At 37.4% G+C, this 18,620-nt stretch overlaps 1 protein-coding gene across 5 annotated transcripts; it reads right to left on the bottom strand.

The window, feature by feature from the left end:
* Positions 1-649: 649 nt before the first annotated feature.
* Positions 650-17,868, bottom strand: LOC122557893 (lysosomal membrane ascorbate-dependent ferrireductase CYB561A3-like). 5 transcript variants are annotated; one of them, XM_043706092.1, is made up of 6 exons: positions 17,775-17,868; positions 14,325-14,518; positions 10,309-10,517; positions 5,090-5,244; positions 3,879-4,050; positions 650-2,909 (listed from the first exon to the last, which is right to left on the bottom strand). In XM_043706092.1, exons 2-6 carry the CDS (start codon positions 14,509-14,511, stop codon positions 2,889-2,891), a joined length of 744 nt encoding a protein of 247 aa, XP_043562027.1. In that variant the 5' UTR covers positions 14,512-14,518; positions 17,775-17,868; the 3' UTR covers positions 650-2,888. The 5 variants fall into 5 exon arrangements, with proteins under 5 accessions (XP_043562027.1, XP_043562026.1, XP_043562025.1 ...); XM_043706091.1 differs by lacking the exon at positions 17,775-17,868 and adding an exon at positions 17,202-17,635; XM_043706090.1 differs by lacking the exon at positions 17,775-17,868 and adding an exon at positions 17,241-17,634.
* Between the last annotated feature and the right edge of the window lie 752 nt (positions 17,869-18,620).

Raw genomic sequence — 18,620 nt, 5'->3', positions numbered from 1 at the left:
AGGAACAAATCAAGTCTTCCACTTCCTTGCACAAATGGTTACCTCTTTCCACCAAATTCAAAGTTTTCCTACTTCCAAATCTTTATCTTCTGTTGGAAGACAGCTACATTCTTTCACTCAATAGCATGAACAGTAATGTGACAACAAAATACCCCACAGAGCGTTAAACAGAATTTGTTTTTGAAAAAAAAGTGCAACTCCAAAAGAAAAATACAGGTAGTTATATAAAAAAAACCACGATCAAACAAACATTCTCTAGGAAAAGCAAATGCTTCACTTATGTTCATAGTTGGAGTTTATGCATAGTCAGATCAGCAACGAGGGGTTTAGAGATGAAGTAAAATAATTTGAAGACTTGATAAGTATGCATGCAGTAACAGGAAGAAACTTGAATGCAGTGGAGGCCAAGGAAAGCTTTAACAAAAAAAAAAACGCAACAGATTGCAGTTTCTAAAATTGGGAACAGGTTTAAAAGTTTACAAGTAAAAACTAACACCCCACTACAGTTTAAAGGAAAAAAAGTTATGCAACCTACTGTTAAAGTACAGATTTGAGATGGCCCAGGAAATCCCTTATAAACTCAATCTGTAAGCCTCTCTCATGGTTCGTTCCAGAAATCATACTCTTTGGTGGTTTGGAATTTTTTGAAAAAAAAAACCAAGTCTTACAGACAGATTAGTTCAATTTTAAATCATTCCCTTCATTTACTAATAGCATCACTGTTACAACATAACACGGATACCTATAAATCAAGCTAATTGGATTCTATTAAACCCCAGAGTAGGAAATCACTTCTTTCAAGAGCCCTAGCCAGTACGACAGAGTAGCTATCAAAAACAGACTATTTTTATACACAGGCTTACAAAGGCATTACTGTCACAAACACAAAAGTTAATGAAAGCACTGCATGTTCTGAACTAGACAGATAATAGCGAAGGACAATAATTCAGGAAAGAATTTAGTTTGACAGAGTTTTGTTCCAAGGTCAGAGTTAAACGTTGTGAAATTAATTAGCTGTGAATGTTATCACTTGGCGTTGGTTTATACAGATTCTTATCTTCTCTTGCCATACTATTTTTAGTGTGCAGCAAATGTGTTCTATAATTCAAAATTACATTTTAGTTTAAATTTTTTAAAAGGACAACATTTAAGGCTATTAACTTTCTCATTACCTCTTCAATTAAGTTGATGTTCATGCTATTACTGGACAGCATTACTAATTAATCTCTGTAGAAGCAGCTAATGAGTTGAGCTTTGCTCCTTGGTGACTTTTATCTTCCTCAATTCTGCACCCATTATGAGGTGCAGTCTTACAGAAGGCATATTTAACTGAAATCATGTCTGTAAGACACCCTAGCAGTATTTTTAAAACCAGGGATTTTCCTATGATGTACTGGTCAATAGTTTTCCTGTTATCCACATAGCTTAGATAAAAAGAGTTCTGACTTCAGAGTTATTGTTGGACTTGATTGACTGCTGTATAATATGCACACAATCATTTAACTGGTAATAAAACTTTTTTTTCAAAAAAAAAAGTCCTGCAGAGTCAGGATGCAAGACCAATTTTCTTCAGAGGAAACAATAGCAATATGGATTAGCCCCTGCAGTTTCAATTTAAGCCAATTTAAATATCTGCACAAATTCCCTTTCCCAGAATGGAAAATGAAATTACAATTTGAAATGCTGAATATTCAAAACAGTACAATTGTACTTCTAAATTTGGAACTGGTAACCTTTAAACTAGCTGAATTGTAGTGTCCTAGTCCACTTAAAAATTACACTTCAGGCGAGCAAAAAAAAATCAACCAAATCCAAGTCATATATTTAAAGGTTGACAGTATCTACAAGTGTTAAATACATTTAAGAATTTTTCATCTTAGAATCTTAGGTGATTACATTTAAAAAACAGCAAATAAATTTATCAATTTTCTTTTTCCTTCTCACAAAAGATTCTACACTTCAGAAAGAGTACATTTTTAAAAAAGAACAGGCCAACGATCAACAAACAAGAAAATAAATCTGAAAAAGTGCAAATATACAAGAAAGCTTTTGCTGGAAGGAGTAAAAACTTAAATTCTGGCAGAATATCATTCATCATTAAGTCTCAAGTACCAATCTTGTGCAAACTTTTTTTGAACTGTAATCATATGCCAGTTTTGGACATATGAGATTCCTCAAATTTCAAATCAAAAGACATAAGCATCATGAGAAGCCTCCAATAATTGAAGCTGGATTCAAGCCTAATCTCAAAATGAAAGTAAAATGCTCAGCTTTGTGGTGCAAAAATTTAAAAGCCAAAAAGGTTACATGTGTCCTAGCATGTGACAAAATGCAGTTCTTTCCACAAGTTAGATTCTACATGATCAGTTCTTTTCCTTAAGAGGGGTTACTCTGGAGTAAGTGCAAGCAAGTGTTCCACAAAAGTAAAAAAACAAAATAGTCTCAAATTTGGAAAACAACAGAAAGGTTTCAAATGACAACAGGTCAACATTTTAAGCCTATAACTCTTTCTCCCTCTTCCCCCAATATTAAAAATGGGTCAACAGTTTCCTAATTGCATTAATCATGCTAATGGAGTTTCTGGCTTCAAATGAAAGTAGTATTATACAACGTTTAATTTAAGTGGTCTACTTACAGTCCTTCCTTGGAACAGACTGGCTAAAATCAGAAGTGTAAAGCAGATACAGGAGAAGGTCTATTCCACCCTCTTATTCAATTTAGATCCTGTCTACTTTTAGACTTCACAAACTAATACTAAAGTTCCTTCAAATCATTGCTCTAGGGAAAGACCATAGTTGAGGAGTCAATTCCATGCAGCATAACAGCAACACTATACAAATCTCAACTGCTTCTCCAACTGCATCCGAAAAGCTTCAGCTATTCATCATTTAGTCTTCAGTCAGAAGTGGCTTAAAAAGAAAAAAAAAGAAAAAACAACCAGTTAGAAAGTATATGGTAGCTTTATGTAGAGATGCATTTGCCATTGACTGTAGTTATTGCAGATAACAAGGTCGTGCTTTATTAACCTGGCTGCCGCATGGGAAGTACGTACGTGTAAAAGACAGTGTTCAACCCAAAATCAAACATGTTCTTCATCTTCCTAAACCCAAATAATATCTTAACATCAAAGCAAAAGCAGAACTAGAGATTGGAGTAACTTGACAAACTTGGCTGTAAGAATTGATGTTTCACATTCAGTCTAATACTAGTCTATTCAACAAACCCTTATTGGGTCAAAGTCAAAGTCTCACACCACAGTTGCTGCCAAACTTGCTGGATTTTTCCAAAAATCAGAAATCTCCAGCATTCACACAAATTTTGCTTTCATGGTTTTTTTCAGTACTCTTCATCCTCAAGGTGGAGAATAGCCAAAATGATTCAAGTCACAATGACAAGAATGTACCCTTCATCGGTGTTTTGGATGTCAGCTTGTACTGGAATATAGTTCCACAGAAGAAGACAGCCTATTAAATTCACCTGATTAGTCCTTCGGGACTACAGATGAATACTGGCTGGATATCCTTATCTAAATACAATCCTTTTTCGTGAAATACATGTAAAACATGCCATTTGATGGCAATTACTCAGATTGACAACAAAGCAAAAATTCATCAAACTTGGCACCTTCTGGTCACTAGTCCTGTGGGATGGTGGCAGGTATGTTCCCCATTAGACAATCAGGTAGATGATATTATTAAAAAAAAGGGCCAAATAACAATGTACCAAATTCAAAATGAACAATGTACAAGTGTTCATTTCCTTTGGCTTAAAAAGGATGTGAAATCATTTATTTCACATTTAGTTGTGTCTGTTGACACATTGTGTGTGAACCTCAAACAAAAAGATGAGGCAGCTACAAATTTAGCATCACAACATACCTCTGTGGCATCACCAAGTACAGATTCACGTGCATTTGGACGCTGCCAATCACGCTTAAGGAGCATCCAGGCAACAGTCATGGAGAAACACAACAGAATCACTCCCAAAACATTGGCCAGACATGCTTCAGGTGGCAGATTCTTGTAGGAACTAGTTGAATTTGGAGCATTACTGAAGGGGAAAAACAGTAGCATTAAATATTTACCAGTATATACTATAAAACCAGTAATTAGTTTTTGAACAGTTCAAACAGCAAATCAAATTCTCCCCTATCACAAGAGGAAATGGTCCTCAACCCATGTGTAATTTAGAGCAGAGAAGTGAATAAACAAGAGACTGAAATGATAAGAAAAAAGTTTGAGGTATTTGATATGCCAGTCTGTGGCTCAAGGATTGCACTATTTACAATGAGATTCAGTTAGATTAAATGCTTTGTTATATTCTATAAAACCTTTGCAGACTTCTTACTGAGTGTTTATGCTATGAAGTAATGTCAAAACATGTATTTAATTTTTGTGCCTAATGTAATAAGTGCTTTATAATTTGAGCATAAAGCCAGAGCTGAGGATAGCAGACCTTAAATTTGGTCAGAAGTAGATCTTAAATGTGGGCCCTGAAGAAAGGCTTACAATCAAGGCAACTGAAGCTATAATTACCACTAACAGAGCAATTAAATTCCAATCATATCCAAAACTGTAATTTTATACAGTATTTTGGGGAAAAAAAAACACTATCAGGGAGGTACAAGTTCATAGTCCCTCACATTCCACTTACACATCCTTGGTTGGAACCCAGTCTTTTTTCCCTAAAAACCATCACTTTTCCCTAGGGAATCTTACATTAGCATTTTAGTTGTCTGAACAGTAGCCACCTGGATGAAAAGCCTGCTTAGAATTCTGGTGAAGCTTTGACTGTGCAGGATATCAAAGCCAGAACGCAGTAAAGTTGCAGATACCTCTGATGGAGATCAAAATTTGGAAACTTGGAGGACTTCACCTCAATCTTCTGGACAGTCCTAAATTAATGTAATTTAGTTTCACTAATCTGTTTTGTGAATCACTAACTTAATACATTTTTCATCTCTTTTCAGATCCTGAAAAATGTCAGTTTCCAGAAGATGACCATAAAAAGAAAAAAGTTTTAAAGCAATTATTAATTGAGAGTTTCAAAAACTGGAGAAGGACTTTTGTCCTTTCAAACCAAAACTTACAGCACAAATATTAACTTTTCATTAATTCCGGACAGAGAAGCAGCAATGGCCATTACTAAGATGCAGAGTCCAAAGAAGGCATGCAGATCTTTGTAAGCAGCTCGAAGCCAGAGGGGTGTGCAGGGCAGTAAGAAGGCCAGGAATCCCAGCAGCCACTGTAGATCGAAGAAGAACAAATTAGAATGTTACAAAATTAGACTTATACTAGCAGGAACAGTCCTACATACATGGATGTTTGACAAGCCTCTCAGAGGGTCAAGTAGGACATAAATGAACTTCATGAGGTGATACAGTTGAAGAATCATGCTGGCAAGACAAAACATCATTCTGCAACTGCCAACAAAATCTTACAGTAAAATCTCATTTGAGCACTTCAAACAATACATAAAATCGAGACCAAGTCTTATCAGGTTCTATTTGAAGCCTGCATTCCAAGTGGAGGCAACATTTGTACAGAAGCAGCAAAACTCCAACTGGTCTGCTCATCACATGCTGATAAAAAAAAGCAGCAACACAAAAGACAATTTAATTTGAAAGTCTTATCCAAAATGCTTCCTTCACTGTTCCCTAGTCACTTATTACTGAAATGATTTTCAAAAAAACTTGAAGACAAAGTTCTTTGCCATCTTCTCTGGAATAGGTTCACCTCATGAGTGATTCCTCACTTAACTGTGTTAATCATTCACACGCACCTTGAGGAAGCCACCAAAACATCACCACCAAGATAGTGCATGACACATTTGAACAGAAGCCTTGTTGTGGTTGATGTTCATTATGAAAGCATAAAACTTGTATCAAGGAAGTTGGAAGGGAAGTCAAGTTGTTTTTCAGAATCATCATTACAACTGTAAAATTCCAAGCTAGTTGACAAAGTTTCAGGCTTTTTGAAGCCCCCCCCGGAAGAAAGGGCAGATGGAGATGTATGAAAATTAAGGTTCTCTGCAGTTACATCTTGCAAGCATAGATGGATGAAAAAGGTAACAGTTCAAGGATAAAGAATAGAGAAGCCAAGAGAAATGACAAGATAAGATTCATGACTATTGGTGATTATACTACATGAACCATTGGAACGGAAGTTGTCCTAATTAAAAGAATGCTACACTATATACAAACTGAATATGCATAATCCAAACTATTGGTCTTAAATTGTAAAGACTGTTTTATTTTCTGGATTGTTAATTGTGGACTGAAATGGGATAAGAACGGTTTAAAAAGAAACTCAGGATTGTGAAAAGGAGTGCTCCATTTTTCTTAAAAATCAAAAGTAGTTACCTGATATTCATTGCAAGTGTTACTGGAACAAGCAACATTGATATGGAAAAGGACTGCCAACAGGCTATACAACTAGATTTAAGTGGCGAAAAGTAGCCAACTGGTCACCATTCCTCAGCTCAAATGACAAAGACGTTTTGCTTACAAGCAACTATCTGATTGGACTTCGAGTAACCAAACAGCTACTTTCGTTAGAAGCCAAATCGATAGGAAGGTACTGTCCTTCACCCTATAGTTTTAACCAAATTAAAACAAAGCCAGTTTATTTCCCCCACAGTTGTTGGAGGCTGTAGGTTTGAAATGGAAAGTCAGGCAGAGTGTCCAGACAAAAATAAAAAGCTACTGATGCTAGATATCTGAACTTAAAAACAAATTGCTGGAGAAACTGAATAGATCTGACAGCATCTGGAGACAGAAATCAGAGGCAACAAGTCCTACAACCCTTATTCAGAACTGGAACATTACTGGACTTGTAATATCAACTCTGCTTTCTCTCCACTCATGCTGGCACACCTACTGAACTTAGTTATTTCTGGTTTTTAATTTTAGATTCAGATGCCTTCCCCAAATCTTTCCATCCACCCATACCCTTACACACAGACAAAATAAGTATGTGGGATTAGAGTTTTGAGGGGGTGAGAGTTTTAAAACAAAGTCATATGTCAAAGATTGACAATCTTTACCTGTACCTCACATCCATTTCTGTAATAGACAAACAAAGTCACTAGTTAAATACAGAAACCAGGTCTGTATGTTTAAATCAACATGTGCCAGAAAAAAAAAGGACAGTAAACTGGGGAATTGTGTACTTATAGGCACTCTAACCTTTTTGTAATGACTCCAGAATTGCAGAACCAGATTTCCAGTGTGCTATCTCATGGAGGTGTAACATAATCACTTCCTGTGATTCTGCATTCTAAGTGGTCTCGAGTAAAGGAACTTCTTTTCATGTCCCACTGCAGATTTATTAGTAACTTATTACACAGCTCAGTTTTAAGACCAATCCACAAGTGAAAAGGTTTTCCATAACCAGTTAACTCAATATTAAAAGATAGAAGAAAAATAACAATTCTAAATTTTACTGTCATGTGAACCTGTGTGCCAAGGTATGGTGGAAAGGGTTGTCATACATGCTTTACAGGCAGATTGTACAAGTGCATCAGAGCAGAATGCAAGATTCAATGTTACAGCTGCCAAAAAAAAGTTGCAGAGATCAATATTAGAGGTCCATTCAAAGTCTGATAAGTGGGGAATAAGCTGTTCATAATTCAGTCAAGGTCTAATATTCTGGTGTCTCAGTTCTTTATTATAAGAGGATTATGGAGACCTCAACTGCAGTATGGTCTGACTAAATTCCTTCACAAACAGAACCTACAGGAAGGGTTTAAAGATGGATATGGGCCAAGTACTGGCAAATGGGACTAGATTAGGATTTCTAGTCGGCATGGACGAGTTGGACCAAATGGTCTGTTGCCGTGCTGTACATACAAATTCCATGTCTAAATTAAGGTCTCATAACTCACCTTGTAGATTTGCTGAAATTGCGACTATTTGGTGGTCTACAGTATACCCATTTCAGTAGACTCCATCTTTTGATATAATCCAGATTGATTCTATATCTCATTGCTAGTTACATCTCGCTAGCACCCTTTAATCACCATTGTTTTACCATCATTCCTTTCCAAATGTTACATGAAACAATAATTCTCCTTTGGTGGTTGTTTAGGTTATCCCCATTATATCCCATGAAGAGGAGCTAAGAGAGGACTGGTCATCAGTTAATTCCAAAGAGGGCAAGAGAGCCACAGCAGCAGCATTCCCAAGTCTGATTTCAGTTTCAGTCTGTTCCAGAGGGGTCACATATGTCTGACCAGGTTGATTACAATAACTACGATGGAAGTAAAAGTGGCCATGGCATATTAAAGAACTGTGAATAAGAGACACAGAAAACAGAAGTATGTACAGTTGGTATCCAGAGTGACACTAGCAATATAACTGAATGTGAATGAACAAAATTAAAAAGACGCATGGCTGACATTAAGAGAGAATGACAACTGTTAGTGTACAGGAGGCCATTCAGCCTATTGGCACGAGGTAATAGAACTTGTGAAGGTACAATCTCCTGCCTTCTCTCCATATAAATGTCATGCAGGAATATCTCTATAGTCATCCAACGACCTCCTGAAATCCAATGTTTCCACCATATTTCCAGACAGTGATAATGAGTCACCCTTCCTACATTTGAGCATTATTGAAGAATAAGAGGACATTGATTTGATGAGGGGGCAGAGTTTCTCTTACCTATTCTATCCAACCCGCTCATGACTTTGAAACTTGCGATCAATCTCCTCTTATCTTCCTTCTCACAAAGAACAGCAGTCCCAACTTCTTAAATGTATCCTCATACCTGAAACTGCTCATTCTTGGAACTATTCTATGACTCTTCTGCGATCTCACCAATGCAACCACACCTTTCCAATAGTGTGATGACCACAGCTAGACATAATACTCCAACTGAGGTCTAACATGGATCATGTTAGAGTTCAATATCACTCCTTGCACCAGATCTCCCAATGGTCTCCTCTCTATTCCATTTAATAGGAAGCCAAAAAATTGGGAACACTATCTTTCTCAAGGTTCAGAAGTTGTTACACAATTAGAAATGGTTTCTGTAAAAATCCAGTAGCTCAGCAAAATAACCCTTCATGGTTGCCATGGTTTAGGTGTTAGGCTATTTCAATCACGTGGAGTCAGATGTATAGCACGGAAACAGACCCTTCAGTCCAAATCATCCATACTGATCAGATATTCTAACCCAATCTTGTCCCACCTGTCAGCACCCGGCCCATATCCTTCCTATTCATATATCCATCCAGATGCCTTTTAAAATGTTGCAAATGTACCAGCTTCCACCACTTCCTTTGACAGCTCATTCCATCTGCGTGAAAACGTTGCCCCTTAGATCTGTTAGATCTTTCCCTGCTCACCTTTAACCTATGCCCTCTAGTTCTGGACTTCCTCCCCACCCCAGGGAAAAGACTTCATCTATTTACACTATCCATGTCCATCATAATTTTGTAAACCTCTAAAAGGTCACCCCTCAGCCTCCGACACTCCAGAGAAAACAGCCCCAGCCTGTTCAGCGTCTCCCTGTAGCTCAGATCCTCCAACCCTGGCAACATCCTTGTAAATCTTTTCTGAACCCTTTCAAGTTTCACAACATCTTTCTGTTAGGAAGGAGACCAGAATTGCACACAATATTCCAACAGTGGCCTAACCAACATCCTGTACAGCTGCAACATGACCTCCCAACTCCTGTACTCAAACCAATAAAGGAAAGCATACCAAATATATTCTTCACTGTCCTATCTACCGGTGACTGTACTTTCAAGGAGCTATGAACTTGGACTCCAAGGTTTTTGTTCAGCAACACTCCCTAGGACCTTACCATTAAGTGTACAAGTCCTGCTAAGATTGCTTTCCCTAAATGCAGCACTTCACATTTAAATCGAAATTAAACTCCACCTGCCACTCATCAGCCCATTGGCTCATCAAGATTCCAAGAAGTAAATGTTTTACAAAGTACTCCTACAACCCTAATTTTGTCAATATATTGACAGATGTAGATTTCAGAAACTATTATTAATAATAAAAATTGGCAAGATTTTTTCCCCTTCAAGGGCACCACACTAAGTGTAGCAGCTATGTCAGAGTTCTGACTCACTTGGGCTCTAACACCAATACATTCAATGAAATTCTGGTCTATATAGCCAGTTGCATATATTCAGAAAATCAAGACAATTTAAAAAAAAAAAATACATTGTTCAGGCATTACACAAGTTAACTTTGTCATAGAAGTGGAAGCTTTGTTATTTCTTCCTTTCACAATTATGAGCAGTCAGATTTATAAGAAAGGTCTAAAATTAAAGAAAAAAAACACTTCTTACCTGAAAGCCAAAGAGAATAATGGCTGCAAATCCCACCCAGCTGTGTATGGAATACAAGTTGGGGATGTGCATCTTATTGTGGAACCCAAATGCTGCCACCAACCCAATAATGGCAAGAGAAAATGCACCAAGGTTCAATGTAGCATGAACTAGCTTTACGAGCAACTTGCTCCTCGACTGGGTGAAGGGCAATCTGTATACAAGAATGGCTGAAATAAAATGTAATTGTTTAAATACATGCAAAAATCCATCAGGAAACAAATTTGTAAATTCAAATCATTTACCCAAGTGTACAAAACCCCAGCCTGTATTTTGACTTGGAGATCAGTAGCTTGCAATTTAGTAAAGAGTTGGTGAACACAGTTGAAAACTTGAACTATTGTTGCAGTTGGTAGGTGAACGCTTATTCTCTTTAGAAGTCTAACCTGAACCTGTCTGGGCAGCCAAAATGGTCACGGATCACCTCCATGCATCTCAGTTTTACAATACAGCTGGTAGCTTAGGGAGAGCGAGAGAGCAATCACTCAAAACCCCTCCTGTTTTAGGATTGCAGCTTCTATCAGCTTGCAACAATCCCTTAATCTGGGATGTCAATACACTTAATATCTTCCAAAGTGTCGTCACAGAGGAGCTTCTGGTTCATCAGTACAAAAAATTTATGATGTTTTATGTTTCACACTTGAAACAGTACATGGGGACCAGAAGAATCACAGCCAGTCAGGCAGCATGTCCAAGAGCCAATATTTCAAGCTTAACCGTTCAGTCCTGACGAAGGGGGTAGCATCCATGACTAAACAAGAATAAAACAAAAAACTACTTAAAAAAGGTCACATTAAAAAAAGTCAGCAGCAGCCTAAAACAAAAAGTTGTGAAACTTGCTTTGTTATTTCATTTAAAATAAAAAAAGGTAACTTATGAAAAGTGCTAGCATAATACTGAAGCTCTTGTTATCTATTTTATAACTATAAACTCTGTTCCCTTAAAGTTAAGGTGAATGTTTGTATCTTGGAGGGAGAGACTGGAAATTAATAGTTCGGCGAGTGGTAGAGACATTAAAATCATTACTTTACCTCAGTTCAGTGGAAGACTGAAGTATCATCCCAATATTGACATGTAATGCAGAGGTAATCCTAAGAGAAAGAACTTAAACAACTGTCATCATTGGGATGGGCAGGGATTGGGGGGGGGGGGGGGGAGAAGGAGTGGAGTGAGCAAGAGCCTCAGTTTTCAGATTGAAGGCATATAAATTTACCCAGGGTCTTGAAGTGGTAGACAGTGGATCCATTGATAGTTTAGAATATTCTAAACTTCATTGCTGGAAAGGTTCCATGGATTAGTAAGAGAAAAAAAAAGGTTGACATAAAACACTTATTTTAAAAAAAAAAGAGGGGGCATCAGAAGGTAGGAAATTATGGATCAATTAGTTAAATTGGTATCATTAGGAAATTAAAGCAGCAAAAGCAGGTTATTTGAAAAGTCAAAACATAATTCAGAGTCAGCATGGTTTTATGAAGGGTAAATTACATTGACCAATTTGCTACAGTTTTTCAAAAACAAAACTAGCAAAGTGGATAATGGGGATCATGTCAATGTACTATATCTGACTTTCCAGAAGACATTTGATAAGAGGTTACACACAAAAGGTTAATACACAAAAAGTAATATCAAATGAAGTTAGGGATTTTTTTTAAAGCTTAGATTGAAGATTGCTTTCTGGTGGTTAGCCAGAGTCTGGATAAAGTGAGCCTTTTTCTGATTGGGAAGACAACTAATAGGATGCCACAGGGATCAGTGTTCAGGCACCAATTATTTATAATACATTAGTGACTTGGACACAAGAAGAGAATGTACTACAGCCAAATTTGACAAGTAATACTAAAAATAGAAGAGAAAGCAACATAAAAATCCAAAAGTGGATATGGATAGCTTAGGGGAATGGACCAAAATTTGTCAGATGGGCATTTAATGTGGCTAAGTAACATTATCCATTTTTGTCAGAAAAATATAAGAAAAGGCAGAATTATCTGAATGGAGAGAAACTTTAGTGTGTGTCCAATGCAGAGGGATCTGGGTGTCCTTGTGCATGAATCACAAAATACTATGCAAGTAATAAGAGGTGGCAAATGGAATTTAAACTTGAAACTAAAATGAGATATGACCTCAAATGTATGAGTGTGTTCTCACAAGTGCATTTTACAGTTGCAGCAACACTGTTCAACTTTGTTTATTCCTTTAGCAATAGTGCTGCAACTCCACAAGGCATTCATGAGACCATACCCAGCATATTACTGACAGATTTGGTCCCCTTGAGTACTTGCACTGGAGGCAAATCAGGATGTTCACTAGATTAATTCCAGAAATAGGAGGGGTTTCTTTTAAGAGTGTTTGGAAAGTGTAGGCCTACACTCGGGTGTTTAAAAAGGAGATAATTGAAATGTATGGAGAAATTAAAAAGATTTAACAGTCAACATAGAAAGGTTGTTTCTACATGTAGGGTGATCTAGAATGAGAAGTCATAGTTTTTAAAAACAATGACACTTTCTCCTAAAACTGATTTGAAGAGGAATTACTGCTTTCAAAAGGGTTGAGAATCTGTGGAATTCATTACCCCAGGATATAGCGGATGCTGAGACAGAGTCAGTTTAAGAAAATAGATAGATTTTTAATTTGTAATGGGATGAAGGGTTTTGAAGAGTGGGTAGGGTTATGGAGTAAAGACCAAGGAGGAAGTTAGTCATGATTGTCCTGAATGCTGGACCAGGCTCAAGAGGCTGTGTTGCTTTCTCCTGCTTATTTTGTCCAGAGAGTTTGACAGTTAAAACAAATAATGTAAATCTCAATAGACAACAGCTTCTGTCATCTCTTCACTGGTACATTAAAGTCATGTGTGTCTCATATTTTGTTTCAAGTTTGAAATCTGGAAGCAGAGTTCAGTGCTGTGCAAGTAAATGAAACTTAGGCAATTTTCACAAAATGCTTTTTTCCCCCACTGTAGTCAACTAAAAAAAAGATCAGCTTCCTTCAAGTTGAATGTGTTCTTGGTGTCCAAGACTGCCTAATGTCACAACATACACATGGATAAATTCAGTTTTGAAAGAATGCAGGGACAAGTTTAAACAGAGGATTTGTACTTTCTACTGTTTCTGGATAAAATCCAGGTGTCAATGTTCACACAAACCACATCGTCCAACTCTGATCAGTCCATACCAGTCAAGAATGTGGTGGCCATTATGATCAATACTGCCAAGGAAAAATGCAATCGACAATTGCTAGATTGGCAAGGATGATGTCAAGTAGTTTTGTAAATTCTAGCAGCTATCTAGATAGACGCTACGTTATCTAGGGTCTTCAAGGTCCATCAAAGTACATTGAATGCATTTTCTATCCACTGCTTCTTCCAAGTTGAGCTCAACATAGAACATCTTCAAACCATCAGTTGAGGGACGCCATTTGGTCTGCTCAGCAAGAGGTTTCCTAGTCTGTGTTTAATTTGACACAGACTTCTTTGGGTCCAGAATCAATTGACTCACAGGACTGCACCCTCTTGATTGCATATCACTGGGTACCAACACTGGTGAAATGGAGTAATCTCAGACATTTACTGAAAGGCATAATTATTTCCTATTACTTGACTGATCCACAGTACAGCTCTCCCAATACTGGCACAAGTTTCCACATTGGTGAAGGTGATTTTGCAGGTGACCTGGCAAAGTTTGCCTTGATATCTGCTGCCTCATTGATGGCATTGGATTGATCTCAATTTAGCTTTGCTGCAGAACTTCAGTGTGACAATGTATAGTGAAGCTGCATGGAAAGTGTAGACTAAAGCAATTTTCAGATGCTAAGTATGATACAAGCATGATCAAAAAATTACACTCATTAGAAGTATTGTTTGAAAAGATTGCCAAATGTCACTAGTGCAGTGCAGCACCTAAATTTTCAAGAGGAAATTGGGGCTTTGGGGCAAATATGATCAACCAGCAAGCCAATTTTAAAAAGCCACATTCCAAGCTTACCATTCCCATAAAGGACAACAAGCCCAGTCACCATGCAGACAGGATGCCAATTAAACATCTTCGCCGAGCCATCCCAGGCAAAGCCTCCTCTGTAGACCTTACTCCAAGTAGTCACAATTATAATACAAATTAGACCCAAGAGGAGAGACAAGGTGTAGATAAGATAGAACACATGGCAGCTCTTCATTTTTGTCCTGCACAGCAAAAAAGAGATTGAGAGAAGGTGGAAAATTGAACATTATACTTCATGCCAAGGTAATGTTGGGGGGGGGGAAAAAGAGAGAAGACATGAAATTTGCAGACATAATTTAAATCAATTTTACAGAACAATAATAATCCAAATATTGCTTTCCAGTGTGACTTGATTTTTTCAATCCCATTCATATTAAAATTTAACATGCAGAAGGTTCTTCCATTTGCCAAGCATATTAACCCTTACTGCAATAAGGATAGCTAAAATATGGTAGCCCCAAAATGTCCAGCGAGTGAGTGCGTAAACCGAGTCAACAGGTGTTGATATTGAGTAGGAGTGTTGTGGGAGAAGGAAAATGCCTAATATCCATATGCAGACCACCACAAGTGAAAAGACTGATGGTAGAATTAATATGCACATTTACTTTTCTAGTTGGAGGAGTCAAAAACCAGATGGGAGAGGGTTATTCTAGGATCAGGGCTTCCTAAAGGAGTAGCAAAATCTTAATTTGTAAATACAGAGTATTAAATGCTACAGGACAAAAAGCAGGTCAGTAAAATATAGATCAATGGTAAGACAGACTAAATGAGTTGAATGACATTTGTTCATAAATTTCACTAATCTGAAACATGGGTCAATAATATTTTAAAAAAAAATAGTACCCAACTATAAGCAACTGAACAATTAGACATTGTTACAAATGTGTTTTGCGGTAGATGCGATTTAGTACAAAACTATTCCCAAACCAGTGAAACAACAAAAAAGCATAATTGCAACTGAAGTTTCGTGGATTTTTGATTATGAATCATCTTGCTTTCAGAGGTTAATTATATTTGTTTAATTAGGTCAGAATAGAAAAACCAGGTCATGGAAACAGTAAATGGTTTAAATAGTTAGAGACCTGGGAGAGTTTTAAAAAAAAATTTAAAAGCATGCTGTGAACTCTGAAAGGCTATTAAATTCATTAACTCAGTACAGTTTGTGATCAAGTTGTGTGGAACTCAGGAATGCTTTTCTACACAAGGGGTGCTTGCTGAGAGAAATTAGTTGCAGTTTGGAATGAAAATTGTTAAGGCAAATTAGTGGCTTTTGACAGCACTAGTGTTGCTGTTAACTTCTCCTGCCCTAATTGCAGGGTGTCTGTTTTTGGGAGCCAGAGATAATTCAGCACAGCTGAGAACAGGTGAAATAAACCCAACGTCGTATTTGCTTGGTGGAGCTCAGAACACCAAAGGAAGTATCACATTGGGAAAGTGGTTTGTCGGCAAAAGAGCTAAAATGGTGCTTATGTGTATATGCTGGAGTGCAGTCTCTGGAACCTCGACTCCAGGGAGGAGATTGAACTACTAAAACTTTGAGTAGTTGATAAGGTAGGTCAAGTCAGAGAGACTTGAAGAGAGTGCTGAAACCAGATCTTCCAAAACAAAATGGAATCCTTGAAAAAGGTGACAAAAAAAAATTAATGTCCTAGACCAGGTGAAACTAATTTTGAGTGGAGTTCCTGAGAAATCCAAGGGGTGTTTTGGTCACATTTACTATCCCATGCATTCTGCAGAATGTTCAAGTTCGTGGGTTTTCCATTTTTAATCCTAGAGTTTAAGAATACAAAACTGTTACAAAACGTAAGAGATTATTTTGCTCTTCAAACTTCATATTATAAAGCTCAGGTTTTTTTTTAAAACGTGTAAACTTATGGCTTCAATGTTGCCACTATGAATAATATAAATCTTGGTCTCCAAACAAAACGAGAAGTTATTAGTCCCGGACCACAACATAAATCTGGAAAGGAATATAACAACGCTAACTTTTTGATCCAATTGACCAACTCTATAGCCTTTACAGCAGCCAGTCATTTAGGCAGAATCATTTTTGATGAAATTTAAATACGCAAAAACGCTTCACTTGCCCCAAAGACAAAAAATACACAATTAGATTTGTTTTTTAAAAAAAACTAAAGTTAGGAAAGAACAAAACACGATTTATAAACCAAAATAGTAAAAAAAGTTCAATAGTTGCCCAGAATTGCGGGGAAAGTTACATCTTTTGATGTAGTCTTGAACTTAGCTCAAAGGCTTTCTTGTCTGACAAGTGTTAAGTTCTGGTGCTGGAACAACTGTATAGCTTTTAACTCTTGAAAGTTGCATAGGCAGAAGTATCACCGCTTGTTTCAAACCCAAAAAGGTGAACATCTGAATTGTGAAGTAGAGATAATACTTACAATTCTCGAAGCGAATCACTAATTGGCATTTTACAGTTTCCCGTGTAACGTAAGTTATAAGCATTAATCATGGGATTTGTATAGTATAACTTTAAAAAGAAACGTATGAATCGCATTCATTCAATTTAATTAACATTTTACAATTAACATGCATTTATGAGTTAAGTGTTGATGCCAACTATGATGTTGTTACCGTTTAAAAGGTAATTAAATGTTTTGTTGCGGAAATAAATAGTTAAGACGACTCTTGAGACCTTTCCCTAACAGTACATAAAGTAGCACATTTAGCTTCATTTAAACAGTGAAATGGATTGTTAAAATGTTCAACTTGCTCATCAGATCGATTTGGACCAACGATACTTGCGGAATTTAAACAGAAACCACAATCTTGAAAGACACAGACAAACTTCACCAACGACAAAGATCTGCAAAATTCCCAGACACAAAAGGATAGAGCCAGCTTTACCTAATAAAATTAATGCTCCTCAAAGTTACAATTTCTTACCGTACACCTTCACTGTTTACAACTATAGGTCATCCTTACAGCCCTTTTAGTTAGGACCTGCTTGCACATCCTCCAATCGTCTGAAGTTCCGCATTGGACGCGCGTGCGTACTAAGTATGTTGCGATATGGGTATTATAGTCTTTGGTAACTAACTGGACTACAACTAGTTCCGTACACTGTCTTTCTATGGAGGACAGCTCCTGAAAGTGAAAGTTTAGAATTTATGACCTTGTTTCTTGGTATTTCGGTATTTGTGATAATGAGGATGATATAAAAAGGTTTTCAGCCTTCGTCAGCCATCAAACGCAGCTATAAAAATCTAACTTATCTTAATGTATTTATATTTCTGTGCAAAAAAAGCTTTGCAGTATTTTGTTGTCATCTTGAAGGAGGAGAAAGTATGTTCTACTCAATTTTCATATGTTAACCAAGGGTCCCAAATTAAATCATCATATGATGCTTGCAGTGATTGTAACAAGGTCAGCAGGTGAACCGCATAGAATGTGAGTTCCCAGATTGGAGTCCTGGCTTACCGATTAGGTCAGGAGCATCAGACATCTGCAGTCCTCACTTTCTCCCAGGAGCATCAGACATTCTGTTTACTCTGAGAGAGCTGGATCAGTATCAAGGACTCTGTACATGGAAATAAAAGGTGATTTTCTGATGGAATACAAGCTTCTGTGGAGTTATTTCACTGGCGACAAAAATAGGATTAATGATGTAACCATGCAAAAGTGCCTACTAGTTGAAGCCAAACTGGACTTCAAACAGGCACTACAACTGGCTTTATCATTGGAAAATGTGGCAAGTGGAGTATATGAGTTGTAGGGCATTCCAAAGCGGACACCCTCTCCCATCCGACTGAGCTTGGGAACACTACTTGAGTGAAAGCAATTGCACAGCCTCACTCAGAACACATCCTGAACAGAGTGACACTCGGTCAGCCCACAGCAAAACCCCAAAACAAAGCCAAGCCTCGGTCAAATGGTGAAAATTGTCTTCAGGATCCGGACTGGATCCAGTTGTACTTGCTGCTAGTGTGAGGACTCAAGGCAGCAAAAGAGTTCCACCGGACCTAAGTTGAGTAAAATAACTCATAGGCCAGTATCCAAGTGAGTGCTCACCCTGGAAAGTTCATCTGTATCTGGTTTTACAAAAAACAAATCTAAATCAATCAAAATAAATGGTCACCTAATTATAATGGAGGTTGATACTGAGGGAGACATTTCAGTGATTGCAGACCCAGTCTTTAATGAAATTTGCTCTGGACTTTAATCCTTCAGTTTGCACAAGACCTTGGCGAGACTGAGAACCTAGTCCAGGAAATCCTGACAGATTACAGGTGCAACTTTAGTTCTGGTCTCTTATGAGAAGCAGCT

Source organism: Chiloscyllium plagiosum, chromosome 16 (genome assembly GCF_004010195.1).
Source record: "Chiloscyllium plagiosum isolate BGI_BamShark_2017 chromosome 16, ASM401019v2, whole genome shotgun sequence".
Lineage (NCBI taxonomy): Eukaryota > Metazoa > Chordata > Chondrichthyes > Orectolobiformes > Hemiscylliidae > Chiloscyllium > Chiloscyllium plagiosum.
Note: the sequence above shows the minus strand (reverse complement) of the source record. Positions and strands in the feature narration are given on the sequence as shown.